This window comes from Mrakia frigida, assembly GCF_051309035.1.
Source record: "Mrakia frigida strain ATCC 22029 unplaced genomic scaffold BDY24scaffold_21, whole genome shotgun sequence".
NCBI classification, from domain to species: domain Eukaryota; kingdom Fungi; phylum Basidiomycota; class Tremellomycetes; order Cystofilobasidiales; family Mrakiaceae; genus Mrakia; species Mrakia frigida.
In genome coordinates, this window is record NW_027481260.1 from 375,274 (window position 1) to 393,742 (window position 18,469).

General features: G+C 54.3%; 5 protein-coding genes across 5 annotated transcripts; 3 read left to right on the top strand and 2 right to left on the bottom strand.

Annotated features, from left to right (window-relative positions):
• Window positions 1-48: 48 nt before the first annotated feature.
• On the top strand, window positions 49-4,566 carry BDY24DRAFT_393685 (uncharacterized protein). The gene is made up of 20 exons (XM_076641076.1): window positions 49-340; window positions 442-494; window positions 591-605; window positions 670-698; window positions 765-803; window positions 867-964; window positions 1,041-1,111; window positions 1,194-1,401; window positions 1,475-1,549; window positions 1,624-2,119; window positions 2,197-2,644; window positions 2,723-2,924; window positions 3,002-3,325; window positions 3,395-3,504; window positions 3,569-3,660; window positions 3,732-3,824; window positions 3,887-4,081; window positions 4,155-4,176; window positions 4,248-4,316; window positions 4,391-4,566. The coding sequence occupies exons 1-20, from the start codon at window positions 256-258 to the stop codon at window positions 4,439-4,441; spliced, it is 2,775 nt and encodes a 924-aa protein (XP_076495391.1). The 5' UTR covers window positions 49-255; the 3' UTR covers window positions 4,442-4,566.
• Window positions 4,567-4,694: 128 nt separating this feature from the next.
• Window positions 4,695-6,103, top strand: DAL3 (ureidoglycolate hydrolase). Its single transcript, XM_076641077.1, has 6 exons — window positions 4,695-4,805; window positions 5,009-5,119; window positions 5,306-5,542; window positions 5,686-5,759; window positions 5,836-5,842; window positions 5,914-6,103. The coding sequence occupies exons 1-6, from the start codon at window positions 4,736-4,738 to the stop codon at window positions 6,066-6,068; spliced, it is 654 nt and encodes a 217-aa protein (XP_076495392.1). The 5' UTR covers window positions 4,695-4,735; the 3' UTR covers window positions 6,069-6,103.
• Window positions 6,104-7,720: 1,617 nt separating this feature from the next.
• Window positions 7,721-11,412, bottom strand: BDY24DRAFT_370990 (transient receptor potential ion channel family protein; the record flags this gene model as incomplete). The annotated part of the gene is made up of 7 exons (XM_076638136.1): window positions 7,721-8,439; window positions 8,515-9,244; window positions 9,319-9,829; window positions 9,906-10,407; window positions 10,472-10,634; window positions 10,713-10,795; window positions 11,301-11,412. The coding sequence occupies 7 exons, from the start codon at window positions 11,410-11,412 to the stop codon at window positions 7,721-7,723; spliced, it is 2,820 nt and encodes a 939-aa protein (XP_076495393.1).
• An 897-nt stretch (window positions 11,413-12,309) lies between these two features.
• BDY24DRAFT_393692 (Prenylcysteine lyase-domain-containing protein) lies at window positions 12,310-15,081 on the bottom strand. Its single transcript, XM_076641078.1, has 9 exons — window positions 14,635-15,081; window positions 14,454-14,521; window positions 13,897-14,292; window positions 13,797-13,814; window positions 13,579-13,725; window positions 13,280-13,488; window positions 12,821-13,138; window positions 12,583-12,679; window positions 12,310-12,497 (listed from the first exon to the last, which is right to left on the bottom strand). Exons 1-9 carry the CDS (start codon window positions 14,954-14,956, stop codon window positions 12,381-12,383), a joined length of 1,692 nt encoding a protein of 563 aa, XP_076495394.1. The 5' UTR covers window positions 14,957-15,081; the 3' UTR covers window positions 12,310-12,380.
• A 2-nt stretch (window positions 15,082-15,083) lies between these two features.
• BDY24DRAFT_442548 (uncharacterized protein) lies at window positions 15,084-16,826 on the top strand. The gene is made up of 6 exons (XM_076644690.1): window positions 15,084-15,193; window positions 15,327-15,341; window positions 15,423-15,616; window positions 15,691-16,357; window positions 16,435-16,723; window positions 16,804-16,826. The coding sequence occupies exons 3-4, from the start codon at window positions 15,446-15,448 to the stop codon at window positions 16,354-16,356; spliced, it is 837 nt and encodes a 278-aa protein (XP_076495395.1). The 5' UTR covers window positions 15,084-15,193; window positions 15,327-15,341; window positions 15,423-15,445; the 3' UTR covers window position 16,357; window positions 16,435-16,723; window positions 16,804-16,826.
• Window positions 16,827-18,469: the final 1,643 nt, after the last annotated feature.

Consider the following 18,469-nt stretch of genomic DNA (forward strand, 5'->3'; position numbering starts at 1 on the left):
AGGTCGATTTCCCCACCGTTGAGCTCGACCTTCCTTCCTCCTTCTTCCCCCAAACCATCAGCTCCCTCAGAAATCGACTTCAGAGGCCTCGGACACCACTCCTCGCCTTCCTCATCTCTCCACCTTCTCGTCCAGGAACAACCTATCCTGTCCTTTCAGCGACTCTTCAGCCAAAGAACAGCAGCTTCGAGCTTCGCACTTCACGCTCTCTTCTATCCTTCGGTTCCCCCTCGTCACCCCTTCTTCACTCCGAAGATGCCTGCTATCGACGAATGGACGTCTGATGAAGACGAACACGAACTAGGAGATCCCGAGGATCCAGACGCCACCTACGAAGTCGGTGAGTTGTTTGCAACTCGAAGGAGCTCGAGCTCACGTCTCCTTCCTCCCTCCTTCTTCCTCGTTGGGCTGACCTCCGTCCTTGCTCCCCCCCTCTCACAGATTGGATCCTGGAAGCAAACTACATGAAGAAGGGCTCTGCTGGGAGAGGCTGGGTGAGTTCCTCATCGACCAACTGCAGCGGCTCTCGAGAAGAAAGGCGTCGAAGCTGACCTTCCTCCCTCCTCCCTCGTTCGTCCTCCTTTCTGCAGTACTACAAGGTCAAGGTCAGTGCGAGATCATCTTTTCCAGCTATTTTTCATCCATCAACTGAGCCCTCTTTTCCTGTAGTGGGCTGGATGGAAAGACTCAGCTATCACGTCAGTTCTTCCTTTCACCTCGCACTTGCTTCGTTGCGCTGACCTCGACGCTTTCCCTTCGAGCAGAAACGAGCCCAAAGAGAGCTTCATGGGGTCGGAGCAGATGTAAGTCCGCGTCGTACTCGCTCCCAAGCCGATCAAGCACTGACACTTCGGCGTCCTAATCAGGCCTTCGAAGTTTTGGAAAGCTCTCAAGCTCCCTTTCGAACCCGACAGAGCTCTCGACGATCCTCTCAGTCGTTACACCACTCCTCCTCACCTCCTAGGTTAGTACCAGCTTTGCAGGTTCGTAAAGTATCAACTTCTCACTGGCCATCTTCCTCCTTGGATCTTATTCTTCAGACAAGTGGGTCGAGGAAGCTAGGAAGAGTCGACGCGATAGGAACGCTGCTCGTCGAACTCAGGTCTCGAAGGTCTGTCTCTTTCCTCGCCACAGCCACTCAAACGAATGGCTGACCTCCTCTTCCTTTGAATGTTGGGATCGTTTTCTGACAGGGTAAAAAGAGGAGTACCGCTTCGTCGGAGGATGAATCGTCGTCGGATCAAGAGGAGATCGAATCTTCGTCGGACAAGGAGGACTCGCCACCCCCGCCGCCGCCAAAGAGACAGAAGCAAGTCAGGAAGGAATCCCTTAAACCTCCGAAGAAGGTTCAACATCGCCCGAGTCTGAATCCGAGCCCGAGGAAGCGGACAAGAGTGATCTGTGAGTCTTCTCTCTTGTCGATCCTCCGACGCGTCTTCTCAGCGGCTGAATTTCGTTCTTTTATCGCTGGCAGCCGATGCTTCAGACCCCGAAGAAGACGAAACTCCTCCAAAGCCTCCTCCTAAGAAAGCGTCAATTCCTCAACAAGGTGGGTTCGAAGCTTCGTCGCTGGTCGCTCTGATCGTCCCTGACCCGTCCTCTCTCCTTTCTTTCTTCTTGAAGCTCCCAAGCCCAAACCCTCCAGCAAGCCTTCACACTCGACACCTTCGTCGTCGAAACCTGAACAGCTCTTCCGACCTCCCACTCCTCCTTCTCCCAAACGGGAGCCGACGTCTCCTTCTCCCCCTTCTCCTCCCGCCGCTCCTCCTCCCCGCGTCGCAACGCGACCCCTTCCCCCTTCACCACCTCCGCCACCACCACCAGCCAAACGAGCCAAACCGGATCCTCCAGCAGAGGTCCCCGAACCACTACGTATCAAGAAGGAGAAGAAGGTCGTCGTCGCGTCGTCGTCCAAGGTCGAACCGGCTGGACGAGCAGCAGCGGCCCCGAAGACGTCGACGCAGCAGGCGAACCTTGATTCCTCCTTAAGAAGGCTTCTCGTCTCCGTGTCTGCTGCAGCTCCTTCTTCGTCGTCGTCGACTTCGGAAGACCGTCCGAGACCGATCCCCCCTCCGTCGAGAGCGAGCGGAAGCATCTCTCAGCCGGTAGCAGCTGAACGGTTGGACCATCTCGCCCTTCTTATTACGTTGACATCGGTCACTAATGATGCTCTTCGTTTTTCTTGCCTTCATTCAGACCCTCCAATCCTCTTTCAACATCTCAACGCGGAGTTGCATCTTCGTCGCGTCCTTCGCCCCCCATCTCCCTCCCTTCCAATTCACCCTGCACCTCCGTCAACCTCTTCCTCGGTAGTACCTCTACCTCATCTCAATCAATCGGCATCGTCGACATCCTCGATACCACTCCGAAGCATCCACCTTCCGCCACGTCCTCCTCATCTTCGCCGACGCTGGAGACGACCTTCTCTCGCTCAAAATCCGACGGATCAACGCTCGTGGACGTCGTTCTCGAGCAGACTTTCACCGTCTATCGAGCTGCAGTCGTATTTACCGCTCGTCCTCGAGTGATCCAGTGGTGCCGAGTCGTCGCTGGAGGAGAAGGAAGTTTCGAGGAGAAAGGGAGGAGGGAGGAGAGCTTCAAGAAGATGGCTTGGTGGCTGGAGGACTCGAGCGACGGGGGCTCGGTGAGTTAACAGCTCTCTTCGATCTTCTCGAAACGAGCTTTGCTGACTTTCGATCGACGTTCGATGCCGTCTACGCAGATCTCAATCGCCTACATCCCCCACTCTCCTCTCGCCTTCGTCGTTCTTCCTCGCTCTTCCCCCCTCTGCACGGAGCTTGGAGCTCCCTGGCAACTTCGAGATCGGTTCTACAAAGAAGCTCTCGTTGGAGCCCTCGTCGTCCTTAGTCGTCCGAATCTCAGTCAGCCAGATCCCAAACTCGAATTCAGAGTCGACGTTTCTCGTTCGTCCCCTTCCTCGTCCTCGCTCCTGCTCCCTTTCTGCAGCTCCTAACCTCCGACTTGCTCTCCGTTTCTACAGTCGATCGATGGGGAATTCAAGGTGGCTTCATTAACGTCCTTCGAGGCCTCAACTCGGTCGCTATCTTCGCCCCTCGCTCCCAAAACGGAACCTCCCTTCCTGGAGTCGTCGCCTTGGAGACTCTCTTGACTCAGGAACCGAGTCCAAGGCTTCCATCTCGAGGAACGAAGGTCCTCTCCCTCACTGCAGGGACGTCTGGACCCGTTTCGACGGACGTCGTTCTGGTGCACAACTCGATGTCGATCTGGACTCTTCCGAGCGTCGCAGAAATGAGGAAGCAGGACACGAGATTCTTCTCCTTCGGAGTAGGAAAGGAGACCTTCAGTGAGTTTTCTCTCTTTCCGATTGCTCTTTATCTCGCACTGAAATCTCTCGCTCTCCATCTCTTCTCAGTTCCTTCGAACCGTTCCCAGTTCAAGGAGTTCGGGAAGAGTTCGAAACTTCTCGTCACCCTCCCTGCCTCGACTCTTCTGGATCAGGTTGATCTCATCAACCTAGAGCTGGTACGGCTCAAGTACGCTACCGATATATCTGAACCCGACTGACCTGCAAACTCTCTTCTCTCAGCTCCCACTTCTCGAGCGCCTGCCGAACGAAGTTCGAGTCGTCCTTCACCCGTCGACGATCCTCTACCTCCATTCCGTTTGTACCACCATCGAGTCAGTCTTCCTCGACATTTTGCGCGTCTGAAGATCTGGAGACTGAAACCGCTTCGTCCTTCTTATCGTAGCTACCATAAGCAGGACACGCTCGATCTCCTTCTCTCGACTTGTCGTTTCGGTTCCGACACCACCGGATCGTTCTCCATCTCGGGACCAGAACCGTTCGTCTTTCCCTCTTTGTCTCCTCCATACTTTTCCTGACCTCCGTTGTACCTCTTAACAGACCCAATCCCACTCTCGATCCACTCCTCGTTGACAGGAACCTCCGACTCACCGAGTCCCTCTCGTCAGCAACCGCCCTTCCTCAGCTCGTCGCCGCCTGCCAAACTTACTGCTCGGAGGACGAAAAGAAGAGTGTCGGGAGCCTGGACGCAGAGGAAGTGACGCTAGATGCTCTTCAAACTTTGAGAGCTGCTTCGTGAGTTTTGCTTTGACTTTGAGACGCGACGAGAAAACAATCGGCTCACCTCTCTTCCCCTCCATTCGTGCAGATCTCATCCCTCCCACTTGGAGGCGAGCATTCACTTGTACTTTGACCGATTCCGAACACTATCGCTGACTTGCTCTACCCCTCCTACCTTCAGGAGTATCGTCGTTTCGTCTTCGTCGGAGAGATCAAGACGTCGACTGCCGTCAAGTCCCTCGCCAGAGGAGTGAGTCTCTTGGTCTCCTCTCGCTCTCGCCCTCGAGTACCAAGAAGCTGACCTTCAAGCCCTTCCTGTTTCAGTTGGAGACGTCGTTGCTGTCGGATCTGGTGGAGGAACTGAAGAGGCGTTGAGGAGGAACGACGCTAGGGCGAAGAAGAGAAGAGATTGTCGGACTCTTTGCTCGTAGACGAACGTTTTCGCATATTTTCACCCTTCTTTACGACATTTTACGACCTCTCGATGATCTTGCTGCTGCCCTCCCCGAAGAACCCTGCAAGGCGCACTCCAAAAAGAACAAGAGAATCGCGGTTCTGGACGGAACCGCTTCAGCCCTCTCCTTCAAAGCTCGTTTTCTCAATTCGCTGCTGCTTTTGCCGCAAACCACGACTTCCTCAGAACCTATCAAGTCCCCCATCACCACAATCATGTCCTCTTCCATCCCCACCCTCGATGCTCAGCCTGTCACCTTCGAGAACTTTGCACCATACGGAGATCGTGAGTCCGACCTTCGAGCTTCGAGCTCAACATCTTCGGCTCCTTCCCTTGCGAGCTCGGTTCTTTCTCTTGCCCTCTTGCCCGCTTTCCCTCTTTTCTTGAATGCTTCAGAGCTTCACATTTCTCGCTACTCTGTCCCAGAATCCTATTTACGAGAACCCAAGCTGAATCAATTCTTCCTTTCTTCTCTTCCTTCGGTGCAGTTATCCAAGGATCCTCCGACCCTTCGACGGTTCCCTCGAGCCTTGTCGTCAACCGAGTTCCCAACCCTATCCCTGCCTTCAAGTACAACAGAATGAGTCCCATCGTCTCGAGTAAGTCCTTGTCTCGCCTTCGTTCCCTCTCTGCTAGGCAGGAAGCGCTGGCTTTCAGAGTGTTTGGTCGTTCGAGGGAGGCGGACCGTCTCCCTCCCTCCCTCTCCCTCCTCCTCTCCGATCCCTCTCGACGCCCTCAAATCATATCTCTTCCAGCTCAGACTGACCCTGTACCCTTTTCTGCAGCTTACCCTCAGGACGACTCTCAGCCAGCACCCGTAACCGCCATCTTCGTTTTCAGAGCGAGTCCTCCTCCCGGTCTCGCTGCTGGATCCACCTACGAGGTCAGGATGTTCGAGCGTCACGCTGCGACTACTCAAGCGTTCATTCCTATGGCTCGAGGAGAGTGGGGAGGAGGAATTGGAGAGCCCAAACTGGAGGGAACCGGAGGAATGGTCGTGCTCGCTGCCCTCAACGGACCTGGTGAGTCTTCTGTTCTGCTTCTTGCCGAGAGAAGAATCGAAGTCCGCGAGGCTTTCAGTCACGAGAGGTGCATTCTTCTTCATGGGAGTGAAAGAAGACCAGAGCTCATCTTCTTCGGTCTCTCTCTCTTTCGACGCGGACAGACGACAAGCCCGATTTCTCGACCTTGAAGGCTTTCTTGACGTCCCCTTCGCAAGGAGTCGCCTACCACGCTGGCGTAAGTACTCCTCTCTTTCCCGCTACTCTCAGACGCTTTGCTGACTTCATACTCCCTCCTAACGCGTCGAAACTAGATCTGGCGTTAGTGTCGCGTCTCTTCTTGCTCTCTCCACCGTTGCTCGTACTGACCTCTTCTTCATTTCTTCTAACAGACCACTCGATGCTCTCTTTGACCCCTACCGACTACGCCGGTGTCGACACTCAGATCACTCAGAACTCGAGCCTCAAGATCGATTGCGAAGCTCTTCGACGAACTGCCGAGGAGGAGCCTTTCCTCTACGTCCGAATCCCCAAGTTCTTGTCTTGATGTACTTGCTGAAGTTACGTAGTTGTATTGAAGCGTTATGCGCCATCTCTTTACTGCTCCTCATTGATTAGCTCAAGCTTGAACAGCGGAGAGAATCGACGGCTTCGGTATTACATACGTCGACGCGTCTCGCTTCGTTTCATCCTTTTGGAGAGACGATATTGAAGCAGATGTCGAAATTTCTGAGCCGCTTGCACTGTACTGACCCCAAGTGGACCAAAGGCCCAGACGGGACCTACCAGGGAGTGAATGCGGGGGCAATTCTCGTCGCGTCCCGACCTCCTCTGGTGTCCATCTCACTCCGTTCGGGCGAAAGTCCCCTTTACAGCAAAGGATAACATCGGAGAGGTCCTCGGTTCAATCCCGGGATGGCGCCTTTTTTGCTGGTACAAGCTACTGGTATTTTTGGACCTCTGAAGGCGCTTCCCTAGCTCTTTGAGTTCTTTTCCTTTTGCTCACTTTTCGACGCGATCAGTTTGGAGACAGAAAACGAGGAGGCGGAGACTGCTACCGACTCCATAGTGCGAGAACTGATAGATATACTCTCAGAAGACACGGGCATTGAGAAGGGAGGAAGGCGGGAGGAGGGAGAAGAGAAAGAGGAGGAGAGGGAGTCGTTGAAGAAAAAGACGCGTCGTGCTCAGCTCTCCTTTCGCGATTCTTTGCTCCTTACCTTTGGCACCGCGTCGTCTTTCTGTCCATAGAACACATTCCCCTATGAACATTCCCTTCTTCGTCGTATGTCTTGAAGCTCTTGACCTCAACAAGGTAAAACGTTCGATCGAGATGCGTCCGTCCCGTTCAACTCCCACCCCCGCTTCCCTGTTTTCGTTCTTGTCTACTCTCCCAATCTGAACCTCGCATTATCTCTCAGGTCCCCTCTTCATACGGTCGCTCCTTTGCTAAGCACAATCGTCTCTCTATCGACCTGTTCGAACGAAACGCGTCGCTCAAGCTCATCTCCCTCTCTTCCGAACCAAACTCGCTGACAAAAATCCTCCTCAGCTTTACCTCCCTCCCCAAAAGAAATACAGTCACTAGCGCACAATCTATATCGCATCCAACTCAGCAACGCTTTCCTCCGTCTCTCTCAATCAACCCCCCAAATCCATCTCCCCTCCCTGCCCCTCCCCCCCTCCCTTCTCACTCACCACCCCTCTCTTCGCCAACTCGTCCCCAATCTTCCTAGCTACCATATTCTCCAACGCCACTCCTTCCTCCCTCCCCTTTCCACTAACTATCCTCATTTCCACTCGCGTCGCCGTCTTCCTCTCCCCCTCGATCTTCTCGTTCTCAGCCCCCGTCTCGGTTCAAAAAACAGAACCTCTATAAAAGCTGTCGTTACTGCAAGTGTATCAAATAGAAGAAGCAAGCCTAGGGTGTGTGAGAAAAACGAAAGGAGTGGGGACGCGAGAACGATGCGATGAAACGGGAAGGCAAGGAGCGAGAAGAGTCTAGATTGAGATGTGTACGGAGCGTGTGTTGAGGGTACAGATACAGTGAGTTGGAAGGTCGTCAAGAGGATATAAGGCTTAAGGGAGAGGTTTGAGAACGAGAGCACGGGCAGGAGGAGCAAAGACGAGAAACGAAACGAGAACGACCGAACGAACGAAACGAGGTAGATACGGAGGGTGAAGAAAAGAAGCTAAACGTTACTGCCCCCTTCCAAAGTACCCACCCCCACTCGCGCTTCCCACTCCAGCTCCATTCCTCTCCCTCATCGGCGTCTCCAACGCGTCGTAGAACGGCGTGTTCCCACTCGGCGTGTACGTCGGAATCCCCACTCCTCCTCCTCCTCCTGCTCCTCCAGCGTAAGCAGGCATAGGAGGAGCGAACGTCATCCCGTCCCCGTTCTGAGCAGAGGGATACGACTGTGGACGATAGTAATCCTGCGTCGTCGCTCGAGATTGAGGTGGACCCATCGAGCTCCTCCTCTGCTGCTGCTCCTGTTCCGAGGCGAGAGGGACGGGTGTTCCGACGAAGGGAGGGATGGAAGGAGCGAGGTCTTCTTCGTGGAGGATGTAGGAAGTGGGGTGACGGTTGGTGTCGGAGAGGAAGGGAGGTTGTTGTTGTTGGGAGGAGGAGTAACGACGATCTTGTTCGTCCTGCTGCTGCTGTTCCCGTTCGTCGTGTTCAGCGATGGAGGTGAAGCCTGGAGGGTAGAGTTTGTCCTTGGAAGGGTTGTTGGTGGTGGAGTCGCCTTGGTAGGTAGAAGAGGAGGAGAGTCGAGATCGGTCTTCGATCTTCTCGTTCGAGTCGTCGTCGTTTTCGAGCACGACGGGGTGAGGTCCTCCTCGAATGGAGTCGGAGTCGAGATCCTCCATGTCCATGGGTGCGGAGGGAGTGTGTCGTTTCCAGATGATTCCCCAGACTGAGATGGAACGAAAGGAAGAGGGAGTCAGTCGAGAAGACGAAGCGAAAAAAAAAGAGACGCGTCGAAACTCACAGAGGTTGTAGATGATCCCGAAGAACAGCAACAGCACTGCGAATCCCCACACCGCCACGATCACCAATCCCAGCACGGTCTTCACAATCCCCGTGATCGTAAAGAATTGCTCCAAGAACGCAATCATCAACCCCATCGCCACCAATCTGAACACGCTCAACGTCGCGCTCAGCCAATCTCCCTTCTTGTTCGTGTGAGGTCTGAACGCCACCAGCAGCACCAGCGTCAACCCTTCGACGACGACGAGTCCGAGGATCTGAACCGTTCCGTGCCCCTGAGCGAACGCGATGAAGCACGCTTTGGCGAACGTCGAGAAGAGGATGGGGAGGAGCCAGAACGAGTGAAGAGGACGACGGTACTGCTGATAGAGGGCTGAGCAGAGAGGTCGGAAGGTAGGGAAGGGGGAGAACATGGATTTGTGATGGTTGACGACGGTTTGAGAGGAGATGGAGTCGGTGGTGAGGTCGGAGTCCTCGACGACGGGGGAGATGGAGATGGACGTGGTGGAGGTTCGACGCGCCGAAGCTGCTGCCATGGACGTTCGGTTTCGAGTGGTTGGGACCGAGTCGTGCGAACGTCGGTTGGCGAGGAGGAGGGTACCTTCGGCGATGAGGAGGGTGGCGAGGGTGATGAAGAGGACGATGGCTCCAAGGAAGATGGGAAGCCAAGCGTCCGAGAGGGTGAATTGGTAGAGGGAGAAGATGGCGACGGGGAAGAAGACCATCAGGGACTGTTCAAAAGGAAAGGAATCAATCAGCTTCTCGTCAAGACGAGGGACAAAGGAAGAAGACGAAAGAGACTCACCATCCTCAAAACGTTCGTCACAACCAATAACCCAAAGTTCTTCCTCAACCTCCAAGCCCACCCCTCGCCCTCCGTCACTCTCTTCTCTCCCTTCCACGTCACCTTCCTCCCTCCATGCGTCGCACCAACCACCACCAACCAAAGGATCAAATGCAACCCAGCAAACACCAGCCAGATGAACAACCAAGTGAAGAAGACCGTGAACCACGCGTTGGCGACGGGAACGTTGAGCGAGTTGACGTAGATTGGGATTCCGGAAGCGAGGTTGGTGGTCGAGTTGGAGGAAGCTTCGTCGGGGACGGTGGCTCGAGGGAAGAGGGAGGAGAGGTGGGGTTGGGAGTGAAGAGGAGGTTGGTTCTGGTAGGTCGAAGGAAGGAGGAAGTCCTCGAATCGTTTGACGAGAGGGATGGCGTAGCCGGAGAAGGTAGGGACGTTGGTGGTGACTGCTCCTCCGATGGGGACGGTATAGGTGGATTTACGGTTGACGAAGGCGGTTTCGGGGTAGGCTTGACTGTAGACGAAGAAGGAAGAGAAGACGGTCAGCTCGACGTTCGGACGACAAGAGGAGACGAGACGAGAAAACGAACCTCGTAAGTTTCCCTCCCGTCAAAGCTCTCGCTCGATCGATAGCCAACTGGACCTTCGGCGTCGAAAAAATCCCCAGCGCCCACTGGAAGTTGAGTACGAACGCCCTGTAGGTCGAAGGGAACTCGAGCGAGAGCAGTCCCGTCGCGGCTATCGACTGGAACATGAAGATCACGTCGACGACTCTCCACTGACCAGGACTCGAGCTTCCCGTCACCAGCTCTGCTCGATCCTTGAGCTTGGGATCCGACCTCGAGATGTTCCAGGCTGTATGGAACCAGGAAACGAGGATGGCGAGAAGAGCGACTCCGGCTGTGGACCAAAGGACGGCGGGGACGCGAGTCGTCCAACCGTTGGAGAGCGTGGCTTCAATGCAAGCGACGAGTTCGTTGGTGTTGACGTCAGTGAACCGAACCTGGGCGTAGGCTTCGAGGTCGGGGACGGTGTAGGCGATGGAAGGGAGGGAGGAAGTGAGTCCTTCGGGGACGGGGAGGGCGGATCCACCTAATCGGAGGGAGAAAGTCAGTTCGTCTCGTCGCAGTTGTTTCCTTCCTTTGACACGACTCACCAGAGAAGCTGATCTCAGGAAGAGGGCACAGAATCCCTCCTAGAACGTCGCAGAGGTTGATCGTCCAGTTGAGGGCTGAGATCCCGTAGGCGTCGACGCTGACTTGAGCGGCGAGATTGAGGTTGTTGCTGATGGAGGCGGCCGTGAGGGTGAAGTAGGCGGACTGAGAACGTCATTTTTGCGAAGGTCAGCTTCTCGAGACCACGAAGAAGCGGTTGAGAAGAAAGAAAGAGGAACCAACGTTGTTCTTCTCGTAGTACTGGAATCCGAAGTCCTGGACGAGGATCCCCGTTGGAGGGGAGCAGTAGGTGACCGAGGAGGTATCTGTTTTGAACGAGACAAAAAGGAGACATACGATCAGTGACCTGATCTCGTCTTCTATACAAGCACGACGACAAGGAGCGAAAAAAGCTGAGAATTCATCGCAGCTCCTCGGTGGGGCAGGAGAGGGCTGGATCGTCCAGTTTCTGCCTCGAGCGCATCATCGTCTCAGCTGAAGAGGCCACCCTCGTTCTCTCCTGCCCTTCCTGATAGGAAATCCTTCGCTCTCTCACTCGATAACCCACCCTCTACCCATCAGGAAGAGATCCTTAACGGGCTGAGATCGTAGGGAATCTCTTCGCTTCGCCCGAGGACGTCAGCCAAGGGGGAGGGAGGGGAGGAAGTGGTGAGCTTCGACCCTTCGCTTCCTTCCTTCCCTCCCTCCTCTCCCTCGCCTCTGTTCCCTCCTAATAGCTCCCTTCTTCAGCTTAAGGACCAGCAGGGAACCTCTACGTTTGCCTTGTATACTCGCCGCTGTCGAAAGGAAAGAAGCTGGAACTGGACTCACAAAGTGTGTTCCCAACGTCGTTCGAAGCTGCGTCCACTCCTCCCAGACTCAGCACCACCAGAGCTCCTACGAGAGCGAGAGAAGACGATCTCCGAGAGAGAGAGGACACCATGCGAGGGGAAGTATCGAGCGAAGAAGGGGGAGGTGGTGGTGGTTGATGGTTGAAGTCGAACGAAGGGTCTTGAAAGTGTCCTTGTCAAGGTTTGAGGGTAGGCCTGTTGCGATGGTGTTTCCTAGCTAGCAGCGTTGCAAGGAGAAGAAGTTTGACTCTATAGGGACGAGAGAGACGAGACTCGGAACCGAAACCGACGAGAACGAGGAGGGAGGGGAGAAGGAGGCGAGAGAAGAGTTGGTGGCCGTGAAGAGGAAAGGAAGAGGACGTCGGGGTTAGGAGGAGCTCGTGGGCTGGAAATCGAATCGAACCGATCGAGCGAGAAAACAGCACTTGAGAAAAGGGACGTCATTTCGGGGAGAGGAAGATTTTCAGAAGGCTATCAGGTTGGGGAAAGAGGAAGAGGGAAGTTTTCGAAGCAGACAGGTGAGTGAAGATAAGCTGCGAATAGATGAGAGAAGAGGAGGAAGCAGGGGTCGGCGAGCTCATTTGTTTCTTGTTGGCATTTCTCTCCCTTCCGCTTTTCTAGGCTCGAAGCCTGGAGGAGATCGAGAAGAAGACTTGATTGAGCTTCGAGAGAGATCAGAAAATTTGCACCGAGATCTCGAGCGTCAGAGAAAAACTAGCGAGGTCGGCCGCCGACGACGCGTCGAAACTCTCCTTCTCGGTTCGATTCACCGCGAGACAGGGACGGCTGGGTTTGGACAGACGAGGCTCGAGACTCGAGAAAGCACGAATAAATCCAGCGAAGTCTCCTTCGGGAGTCCAAGGCAGCCTGAAGACGAGCCCAACCGCGCTGGCTGCCAACGACGAAACGCGTCGTTCTGGTCCCGCACTCTCTTTCTCCTTCCTCCTCTTTCCTTCCAACTCACACCCAAACCACTCACGCACAGCCCGGTTCCAGAAATACATATGCATCCTCCCAACCGTGACCACAGATACAGCCAGATCCCTCCCTCACCTGTCCCTCAGCAACTCCAATCCCACCCTCCCTCCACAATCCCATCGCACACACCCATGTCCAGATTCCACCAAGTCTTTGCTAGAAGACCTACGGAGTTTCGGGCGGAGAGGGTTTGGGTTTCCTGCATCGCGACGAGCAAGAGAACGAAAAAGGGGTTAGCTTGAAGGACGCGTCGAACGAGAAACGAAAAAAAAGGTCAGGCGTACCATCGTGGAGATCCAAGGCTCGAGCGCAGCGAGGTAGTAGAAGGAAGTCGTGTTGCCTAAGGGCATGATCGGTGGGTAGGTTGAGGTTGGTGGGAGTCTGATAGGGAGGAGAAAGAAAGATCAGCTTCCAGTTAATTCGACGCGTCTCGTCCGTTCTTTCGTCTCCCTCTTCATTCCCACTCCCCCAACCCACCTCCCCGAGTCCCACCCAACCAAGTCCATATCCAGTTCCACTCACTTAGGATAAGCATCCCACTCCTTCCTCTCCACCCAAACCACTTCTCCTTCCCCAAACAACTCCCTCAACCACTCATCGCCCCTCCTCTCGTACGAAAAGATCTTCACCACCCACTCCTCACTCCCCTCAACCACCTCCCCGTGGTAAGTTATGCTCTGGAACTCAGGTAACCTGGAGCCTGTGTGTCGATGGGTAGCGGAAGAGGTGAGGATGGTTCGGGGGATGGGGGTCGAGGGTGGTTGATTGAAGAAGGAAGGGGAAGGGCGAGAAGCAGTGGTGACGAGGAGGGTTACGTGGAGATGGATGTAGGGCTGGGGACTGGGCGGTTTTGGGAAGAAGTGGGAAGGAGGGGAGGGGGAGGGAGAGGGAGAGGGAGAGGGAGGGAGAGGGAGAGGGAGGAAAGAGGTGAGCGAGAGCGGGAGCGGGAACGAGGGAGGAATGAGATGCCATCGAACTCACGGAATCGCATCCATCAACCCAAACAAACCATCGAGACCTTCGTCCTGAGAGACTTTGCTTTGATGCCATGGGTTAGCGAAGAGAAGTGCGTCGAACGGTTCTTCTTCGACGACCGCGGGAGGAGGGGAAGAGGTGGAAGTGGAGTTGGTGTGGAGAAGCCAGCGAGTGGAGCCGGTGCTGAGGTCGAGGAGAGGGGAGATGGAAGTGACCTGTAGAACGGACGAAGGGAGAAAGGGGAGGAAAAGGTGAGTTCGAGGTTGACGAACGGAGAGGGCAGAGGAAAAGGAGACGAAACGAACCTCGGTTTCGAGATGAAGTTTAGCTTTGGAGCGTTCGATGAAGGATCGGAAGATCTTCCAGTTGCCTCCTTGGACGGAAGAAGCTCCTGTAGCGGCGAGAGAGACCATTCCGACGAGGGCGTGGAGTTGAGTGACGTCTTGAGCGTACTGTCAAATGAGGCTAGATCAGCTTCGAGAAACTAGATCTGAGCAGCGCACTGAGAACGGAAGCAGCTCACGTTGACTCTCGAAGCGGCCTGAAACATTCAAAGGATCGCGAGGAGTCAGCCAAACGTAAAAGAAGCGAAGAAAGACGCGTGAAGTCAACGTCAAACTCACCTCAACCATCTCCTCAACCCACCTCTCACTCGTCTTCACCTCCTCCTCAAACCACTCCTTCGTCGTCTCTCCAGCCAACCCATCGAACCCTACTCCTTTACTCAACCCTTCAACATCAGCCCACGCTCCGTTCTTGTTCAACCATTCCGGGTCGTACAGATCCTTGAATTTGGCGAGGAGAGAAGCGACGGCCGCCTGAGTTCGAGTTGGGCTGGCATATCCATACCTCCAGAGGAGTTTGGCTTTGTCCCACCATCCGAGACCTCCAGAGGTGGTGAAGAGGAAGGAGGTACCGTCCCAGATCGTGAGGGAATCGTCTTCGTCGCCTGATGCCCAGGGAACGAGACGGTGCCCGAACTCGGAGACTGCTCGCATGAGGTTGAGGTTTGCATCGACCTAGATGGGTAGTGTAGGTGAGGGAAGAGAGAGAGGGAGGGGAAACCAGCGATAGAAAGTCGAGATGAGGCGACGCGTCGAGAGGGAGTGTGAGGCAAGGGAAGAAAGAGAAAGAATCGTCAGCTTTTCGCTCGCGAAAAGGCCAAAAGGAGAGAACTCACGAAGACACTGGCTCCGAGTTCGATGGGTGGAAGAGTAAGATCTCCGTACGGGTGCACCGTCGTGCTTCCTGCAGGGAGGGAGGACGAGGGAGGGAAGGGGAAAGAAGGAGGTCAGCTCGAGCATTGTTTGGTTTCCTCCACAGATCTCTATCCATCGATAAACCCTCGAATCTTCACTCACTTCCTCCGATGTAGTTGTTCCTCTCGTATACCACGATCTCCAGCGCTCCATCCTTCAGGCCAGCTTCCCTCGCAGCTCTCGAGAGGAAGAAGGCCGCACTGCTACCCGATGCTCCCGCTCCTACGATGGCTACCCTCTTTGCCTTGTGAGGAATCGCTGGCGGTGGACGAGGTTTCGAGGGTGGTGATGTGATGATAGATGGTGAAGTTGAGAGGGAGGGTGAAGAGAAGGAGGAGGATGGCCAGAGGGAGGAGGTCACAAAGAGAACGAGGAAGCTCGCAAGGAGGAGACCGAGGAATTGGACCGGACGCAGAGGAACCATCTTGCGGAAGGAATTTAGACGAGGAATCTTGAGAAGGAGGAGGTGGTGGTTGGGCAGCTGGGGGGTCAGGATCCCGATTTGGGGTGTGAGGGTTTGAGTAGAAGAGAACGGGAAGGGAAGGGAACTTGAGCTCATCGACCTCGAAATGACGAGCTGTCTTCTTCCTTCCCTTCAAACGGCCAGCATCGAAGAGCAGGAAGTTCCAAGCTCGGAATACGAATACAAAGCTGTCTCAGCGTGAGTCGAGCTTCTTCGCTTTCGTGAAGGTGGAGAGTTGAAGGCCTGAAGAGGAGGGAAAAGATGAGCTCAAGCTGACCTTCCCGCTTCCTCCCTTCCCTCAACTGCTCGCCTCTCTCTACCATCCTATCAGCTCCAGATGCTTCAAGCAAGTTCAAGTCTCACGCTACGCTAGATATAATGCTCTAAAACTCGACATCTTCTCTTTTGCTGTCGAATCGGCTTCCAGATCGCTCCTCGTCGCAGACTTCCATGGGATGTGCTCGCGCTCGTCTTCAAGGAAGCAGATCCTTCGTCGCCGTTCTCGGAAGAGTCTCGTACGACTTCTTGATATCAACGGCTCCGATACTGTACGAGAAGGTACTGGTAATTTCAAGGGAACAGCTGGAGGCGTTGTTCTGCGAGAGGGAGGAGGTCAAGAAGGTGAGCTCCCTTCCCGTCTCCGTCTCGGTCTGGCTTCTTTCCAGCTTCTCTGACTCCCACCTGATTTGACTCAGACATCTACTCCTTCCCGGATCAGTCCTCTGCTCTCCCTCTCCCAGATGCGTACCCTCGACCTCGACTTCACATACATGATCCCCTTGGCAGCTGTCAAGCTCGTCTTCGACCTTTCCTCCTCCCGACTCGTCGATTCGGAACCTATCCCTCTCGATAGCATCTACATCACCTGTACCGAATTCCATTCGCAGACCATCATTCCTCCTCTCTACTCCTCCCTCCTCCCTCGTCTCAACCCAATCCGTCTCTCCATCGAGACCTTCACTCGCTTCGATTTCTCCATCGCTTGGATCGACGTGAGGTCCCCTCGCCTCGAAGGTTGGACGAGACTTCAGGTCCTACAGCTCCGAAGCTGCTTACCTTTCAGCTGGACTCGGATCGGAACCAGGGATCATCTCGGAGCTCTTCCTCCTCTCTCGCTCGACCGTCATCGAACCCTTCGACTTCACGTCACGACCTTCCTTGATTTCAGCTGGCCGCATCCCTCGTCGCTTCTGAACATGCTCATGGATCGAAACCGTGCCATTGGATTGGATTTGATGCAGAAGGGATCGATCGTTCTGGTTGTTGATTGCGAGAAGCAGAAGGAGGAGGCGGAAGAAGGGCTGAGGGTTGTGATGAAGGAGAAGTGGAGAGATCTGTTTGTAATTGAGATGGAGGAGTGAGGTGCGTCTTCTTCGTTCGTTCGAACCTTTCCTTCGTTCTTCAGTAAACATCTGACCTCGTCTTCCTTCTTCGTTCAGCTTCAACTCGATTGCGACGCGTCTTCCTCCTCTCCTCCGCGAGCACTCCTCGACCTCCAACCTCCACCCCTCGCTTACAACGTTCATCAAATATCCCTACATCAGTCCTCTCCACATCAGATCACACCCAATCTCTTCCCTCCCACATCTTCTGATCAACCTCGAACGTTCGAACCCCCACTCCTCCTTTTTCGAGCTCCCTCGTCGTCGACCAAAGCACCGAACGTCCCCTCGGACCTACCTCGACTGGTTCATCGCCCGATCCAAACTCATATGCATATGCCACTTTGTAAGGTTTTGAATTTTCTCCCATCTCGAGTGTCGCAAAGTCGAACGTCAAAGTTGACCGTTGCCTTTCGTCCTCATCAGTTTCGCATTTACATCGAGGAGGCCCCTACACTCCTATCTACCTCTCCTTATGTCTTCTCTAGGTTCTCTGGGTCTGTCTTACGATCGAATATCTTGCCATCTTCTCGCTCTCCCTGAGCTTCGCTCGTCAGTTCGCTTTCGAGTCGTCGCAGACTTCCTCGTTCGCTTTTTCGCTTTTACTAGCAAGGTTGTGGGTCTTCTTTTGTCAACAGAGCAGATAGTTGACCTTATGAAACCAGTACTTAACAGTGCCTTCAATCAAGAGAGGATACGCCAACGCAAGGTCATCGAGACGCGTCGAGCCTTCCGATCCGTCGAAGATCGTCTTGGGAGGCTCAATCCTGGACTTCCGTGCTCCCTAGCAGGAATTCAGCAGACCCTAAAGCATAGCTGGACTGAGAAAGCTTCGACCAGCCGCAAAAGATGAGCCTGACGGGCCACTTTGAGCTCTGAACCTCGCGTCGAACAAAAAACGATTGAACCGAGGACCTCTCCGATGTTATCCTTTGCTGTAAAGGGGACTTTCGCCCGAACGGAGTGAGATACCACTACACCAATCACGCGATAGAAGTATTTCTGTCCACCTGGCTCGAGTTTGCGGTTAGGTAGCGTCGGAGCAACCTCCCTCCCCGTCGGTAAGAGAGGAAAGGCGTCGCCGCCGTCGTTCTTCCTTCGCCTCAAAGGGCCCTCCTCACAGGTGGGACTGATTGCTTCTTTATATAGTATAGTATAGAGTATGAATCCATCTGTTTACTAGGTGGTGCCGAAGCGTAGGAGGAGAGATGGCGTTTTGTTCGCGACGGCGCGCCAGCTTGAAGCTGCTGCACGACCGCGCCTTTCACTCGAGCGTCGAGCCTATAGCTATATAATCATCGGCTGGAGTAGGATATATAACCCCGAGAGATTCACCTTCGAACTAGAGTACAAGCTTGATCTCCAGCCCAACATCATCTTGACGCGTCTCCGTCTCTTTCCCCCTTTAGGCCGCCTTGTTCTTGGCACCTAGATTCTCACAACATAGTCCTCCCTTTCTTTCTTAGCTCTCGCTGCTGTTCTGTCTTCGTCCCTCTTTCGATGTTCTTGTTTCTTTCCGTTCGGTTTCACGACGCGTCCTCCTTGGTCTATCTCAGGAGCCTCGACGAAACTGGTACAACGAGCAAGAGAAGACTTGTTTGAGATATTCATGAGATTGAAACATTTTCGAATCCCACGAGAACAGCTATCTACAGCGGGAGAGGTAGGGACCAGAGAAGAGCAAAAACGAAACGAGAGGAGGCTAAGAGAACAGAAAATGCAAGCTACAACGAAAAACAACCGCTCAAAATCCTACTCTTTTAACCTCTCCCTCACTGGTCGTCCTCCATCGCCTCCTTCCCTCTCGAAAATCCGGAAGATCCGTCCACGACGAGACGCGTCTTCTTCGACTTGGTCCTGATCCTCGACTTCGACTTGAGTTGAGACTGATTCGGTTTCGAGATGGTTGCAGCTGAGAACCGACAAGAAGAGAGGAAGACTCGGGTTTGAGTCAGTTCGGAGTCGAGCCTCGAAAGAAAGAGCGAGGGACGAAGGAAACTCACGAAGGATCGAGTTTGAGACCTTCCCTTTCCCCTTCTTCGTCGAGGGTCCTGCCTCAGCCGAGGTATCGATGGGAAGGATGGGAGCAGGA